The sequence below is a fragment of the Triticum dicoccoides genome, unplaced genomic scaffold, assembly GCF_002162155.2.
Source record: "Triticum dicoccoides isolate Atlit2015 ecotype Zavitan unplaced genomic scaffold, WEW_v2.0 scaffold176546, whole genome shotgun sequence".
Classification (NCBI taxonomy): Eukaryota; Viridiplantae; Streptophyta; class Magnoliopsida; order Poales; family Poaceae; genus Triticum; species Triticum dicoccoides.
Window position 1 is genome coordinate 4,202 of NW_021223979.1, and position 5,140 is coordinate 9,341.

Genomic DNA, 5,140 nt, shown 5'->3' on the forward strand with positions numbered 1-5,140 from the left:
TACATAATTTTCAACTCAAAAGGAATACAAGAGAAAAGTAAAATTATTGGGATGCCCTCTCCACTCTAAGTACAAAGGTGGAGGCCAATATGGACACAATTCTAAGAAATTTATTTAGTACCTCAATTAGTGTGGAATAAATGAAGGTATCCCCGTTGTGGGTCGAAAAACAGAGGTGGGGAACATACAAAGGGAGGGGAAAAGACTAGGTAAAGTAAATAAATTGATGCCTCTATTGATATTGTGATTCCACATATGTTTTTGTTTAGCTTGAATTTGTTGTTTATGGCAGATAATTTAGTGTTGGCATAGACTATTTTTTATTTTACTTGAGGCATCTCCAACATCGACCCGTAAACCGTACACCGCATCCGTCCGCAGACAGGGGAGGACTAGTCCGTGCACACTGATGTGGGAGCCGGCCATCCAACACTGTCCGTATATGTCCGATTACATTTTTGAAGAATTTTAATGAAATTAACAAATTTGACGCATAAGACAATATTCGTTTACATAAAATTGAATGATTTTCATCTAAACTGAAACAAACTCATTACATTTAGACTTATTTCAACTAGATCGGACTCTAAATCTAGCCTAAAATGATCAGTGTCGCCTGTTACCTATCTCCGGCCGGCCGTGAGTTCGGAAAATGAAGCCCCACGTCCTCCGTGGCCATGAACATTGGGAAGTGAAACTATCCGCCTCCATAGCTTCGGTGTCGTGGTGGCAGGGCGTTGCCGAGCTGGCGACCTCGTCTTCATCGTCGCTCTTGCGGAGCACCTCATCCACGGCCTCGTTGAACTCCTTGTAGGCGGCTGCTAACTCCGCCCGACGTTGGCTGTACCGCCAACGGTTGCGGCGGATGTCTCGAGAGGAGCGATAGGACTCTAGCAGCGCCTCCTGCTTAGGCACGTTAACGTCCGACGCGAGGGTCATGCCGACGACGAGTAGCTCCTCCACGCGCTGGTGCTTGTCGAAGTGGTGGAGGTTGTAGGAACACGCCGTCCCCCTCCTCCAATACTATGTCCATGCAGTGAGCAGGTGATGACGACATTGGCCGGCGCGGACGGTGGCACTGGCTCGTCATCGGCCGCGGCGGCCATAGGCGTGTCTGCCTCTGGTGAGCTCGTTCGTCTGCCCACATCGTTGATGGACCGATGCAGGACCGTGTTGGATGACTGAATATACATCGGATCGCACGCATGGTCCGAACGGTTTGAGGGTCGGCGTTGGAGATGCCTTTGTTACTTTGCCAGATAGTTTAGTTAAGTATTTTTAACTTTGTGGTGATGATGATGTGTTGTCCACCTCTCTCTCTTTTCCCCTTCTCCTCACCGCAAAGCAAAGCAAACCCTCCTCTCCCCGCCGACTAGTCAATAGTAAGTAGATCTGCGATCCGATCCGATCCGATCCGGCCGGCGATCCCGCGCGGCGCGGCGGAGGGCGGGATCGATCTCAGCCATGGACTCTTCTTCCTCGTCGACGGCGTCGTCTTCCCAGGCGCAGGCGCAGCCGGACTTCGACTACCTGTTCAAGCTCCTCCTCATCGGCGACTCCGGCGTGGGGAAGAGCAGCCTGCTCCTCCGATTCACATCGGACTCCTTCGAGGACCTATCCCCGACCATCGGTATCTTTCTAGTTTCTTTCTTTCTCTCCTTCCTTCCCCCCATTGGTACACATGGCTGGGCCGGAGAGGAATCAAATCAAATCAAATCAAATCCAATCCAATCGAATCAAACCTAGCCGTCTAACCCATGGAAGGGATCGAATCCTGATGAAATTGCAATCAATTGCAGGCGTCGACTTCAAGGTGAAGATGGTCAACATTGCCGGCAAGAAGCTCAAGCTCGCCGTCTGGGACACCGGTAGGCTACCCCCTACTCCCATCTCCACTAGCGTGTCTCTCTTTTCAACCCACCACGCCTGTTAAAATGTCCTGTCCTTACTCCACAGTAAAACCATTCATCCTTGTTCTACTTTAGAAGATAATATAAGATGACACTTTGGAGTCATCCTTGTTTTACTCTTATGTTACATCTAACACATGAATGTTACCAACAGTGCAATTGATTTACACTTCTTTTTTCTTTCTTTCTTTCTTTCTTTGTTATTAATTAATCCTTGCCATGCCCTGGGATCAAACGTTATAATATATAATCAACCGTCTCCGATTTGCTTAGGCCCACTCGCATGTGAAACTACACATACTCTGTTTCTCCAATCTCACTACTCTGTGCTTTCTTTTTTTAACTGTATAGTGTAATGGTTGTTAAATTGTCCTGTCCTGCCCTGCCCTCACTCCTCAGTAAAATTATTTCATTGCCTTCAGGTGGAGCTGAAAGTGTCATCTTGTTATCCTCTAAACAAAGTAGAGCAAGGAAGAATAGTCCCTGGTTCCAAGCTTTTTTAGTCTTATGTCACGTCTAACACATGTCAATTGGTTTTGACTGCCTGATGCTTTCGTAGAATTATTATTAACTAATAAAACCCCATTGCTGCGCTACTCCTTAAGTGCCTACTGAATTTCCCCTTCATTTTGTTTCCGAGTAGATTATGTGTGCAATGCGATTGTGTTTTTTTTCTTCGTTTTCTTAAATGCCCCAGTTCACCCTTTTGAGTTCTGATGATTTAGCTTCTCACGTCGTGTGCCTGTTGTGCAGCTGGACAGGAACGATTTAGGACCTTGACCAGCTCTTACTACAGAGGGGCACAAGGGATCATCATGGGTAATGTTTACCATGTCATACTCCTTTCTTCTCCCCGTCGTACGTATGTATATTCGTGCAACTTGATGGCACATGAATAGGCTAGTTTTGTGAGCAAACTACTCTGTCAATTTCCTTATATATCAAAACTACACATCAGCTTAAGATTCAGTTATAGATGATTAAGCAGACGAGCTTGACTTTGGTGACAGAAAATTACAGCATCTATAGAGCACCCTTTCAGGCTTGTTGCAACTTTTGAGATCCTCATACAAGGGTACAACAGTTTTTCACTACCATGGGGTCGCAAAGCCTTTTTTTGTTGTTTCTGTTTCTTTCATTTGTCTGTTTCTTGCTGTGTTCTAACGAGCTGTCTAATTTTGAGAAATGCCACTTAATGAATGTTTTCCAGTGTACGATGTTACTCGCCGAGAAACATTCACGAATCTCTCTGACATATGGGCCAAGGAAATTGACCTGTATTCGACAAACCAGGACTGTATAAAGATGCTTGTCGGAAACAAAGTGGACAAGGTACCGCTTCTGTCCACACCTGTACATTCTTATGTTAGTTATATCTGTATTTGTGTTGAGGCATGCTGCATAGTAGGTTTCTCGGGTGGATGTTTTTTCCTGTCTGTGTTTAGACTTGAGCGCATAGCTGAATGTGGATAATGCTTGGTTTGGCAGGAAAGTGAGAGGGCTGTCACCAAGAAGGAAGGCATTGACTTTGCCAGGGAGTATGGGTGTTTATTTCTGGAATGCAGTGCGAAAACCAAAGTGAACGTGGAGCAGTGCTTTGAGGAGCTCGTGCTGAAGGTATGATGTATGCTGTGACTCTTTTCAGCTGTCAGTTCGTTCTGTATCTAGCATGGTTCTACTACCGCGAAACTGCCCCTCAGACGGTTGTCGATGCATCAAGGCGTGTCCGTCTTGTTACATGTGGAATGCTTGTTTCTGTTTATGTGTCAACAAAAGGACCAGTATAAATTAGCTCTTGTTGGTCAGTCTTGTTACTTAACACGTGGAACACTCTCACAGATAGAATAGAGATACTAACTAGTGCAGATGATTCAGTATCAATTTTCTGTATTGAATGGAGTTTTCCTTTCCCATGTGTCGAAACTGACATGAATGTTGCCCGAACGATGGTGCAGATATTGGACACTCCGAGCCTGCTGGCGGATGCGTCGTCGGGGGCGAAGAAGAACATCTTCAAGCAGAAGGCGCCAGAGGCTGATGCTGCGGCGAGCGGCTGCTGTTGATTTCATTCACGCACGCTAATCCCGGGCATCTATCTATGATCTATCTTTATCTTTGTGGAGGATGGATGAAAACGTTTGTTGTTTGACGAAGTGACATCTAAGCAGCTCGTTTGTGTCGTTTTCTTTTGCTTGTGTTGCTGTATATGATATGAATCAGTGGGTCAGTTGATGCTCCTCATGTTGAATCATCACAAAACAAAACAGAGTACCTTGGCAGCTATATAATGTACGTATTATTAAGCTTAAGCTCTATAGATTTACTCACGAGGAATTAATCTATTTGTGCTGAACTTTAGTTTGTGCATGCAGAGAGACAGGCATACATCAGGTTCCTCTATTAGAGAGGCTAATGAATTTGTTGGGTCAAGTTTGTATTCATCAATTCTATCAATTTGAACTCGTGCACGCAGACATCAATTGAGAAAGAGAGCTCCCTCTTTGCTATATGTTCATCGGTTCACAGCGATTGTCATCCCCGAATGAGTAATTTAATGAATTCGTCTCAGCAATGTAATGCTGACGCAGCACAGCAAGCACAATTCCTTTAGAAATCAAAACTTGCACATACCCTGTATCCAGCTGCGACGGTTGCATGTATTGCAAAAGGCAATCCGCTGAAAAAACAAAGGCCAGTAAGTCAACAAACATTCACAAAGAAGCAAGAGAAGAAATGTGCACTTGTGTTCTGTCATCAGTGATCAATCAAAGGATATATAAGAAAGAAAGAGGAAGTATACAACTGCCATCACGACGAGTTCCAAACAAACTCTAGGCTTCAATCTCAGTTCGTATGCCTTATATCCTACTCCCTCCGTTCCAAAATAGATGACTCAACTTTATACTAAAGTTAGTATAAAGTTGAGTCATCTATTTTGGAACGGAGGTACCTCTGTACAGTTGTTGAACAAACTCTATCTGTATGTAAAACAAACACAAGCAAGGAAATAAACAAACACAACACAATTTTGGCCAGAGTAGACAGTAGAGTATATTTGATAGCCTGATTGGGAGGTTGAGCTCAACCGATGGATTGGTTGTTGAGGAAAGGCAGAGCATTACATGTTCAAATGGACTACCACATACGTATGCATATAGACATATTTTAGAGTGTAGATTCACCCATTTTGCTCTGTATGTAGTCACTTGTTGAAATCTCTACAAAGACAA

General features: G+C 44.4%; 1 protein-coding gene across 1 annotated transcript; it reads left to right on the forward strand.

Annotated features, from left to right (window-relative positions):
• The first annotated feature begins 1,315 nt into the window (after positions 1-1,315).
• Positions 1,316-4,263, forward strand: LOC119344622 (ras-related protein RABC1-like). Its single transcript, XM_037615005.1, has 6 exons — positions 1,316-1,630; positions 1,800-1,868; positions 2,664-2,729; positions 3,121-3,242; positions 3,399-3,527; positions 3,866-4,263. The coding sequence occupies exons 1-6, from the start codon at positions 1,465-1,467 to the stop codon at positions 3,971-3,973; spliced, it is 660 nt and encodes a 219-aa protein (XP_037470902.1). The 5' UTR covers positions 1,316-1,464; the 3' UTR covers positions 3,974-4,263.
• The last annotated feature ends 877 nt before the right edge of the window (positions 4,264-5,140 follow it).

Bases quoted from the DNA above. Each gene is read 5' to 3' on its own strand.
- LOC119344622 (XM_037615005.1), top strand. From the start codon at position 1,465: ATGGACTCTTCTTCCTCGTCGACGGCGTCGTCTTCCCAGGCGCAGGCG. The intron at 3,243-3,398 runs GTACCGCTTCTG...TTGGTTTGGCAG, and splicing joins TCGGAAACAAAGTGGACAAG to GAAAGTGAGAGGGCTGTCAC. The intron at 3,528-3,865 runs GTATGATGTATG...ACGATGGTGCAG, and splicing joins TTGAGGAGCTCGTGCTGAAG to ATATTGGACACTCCGAGCCT.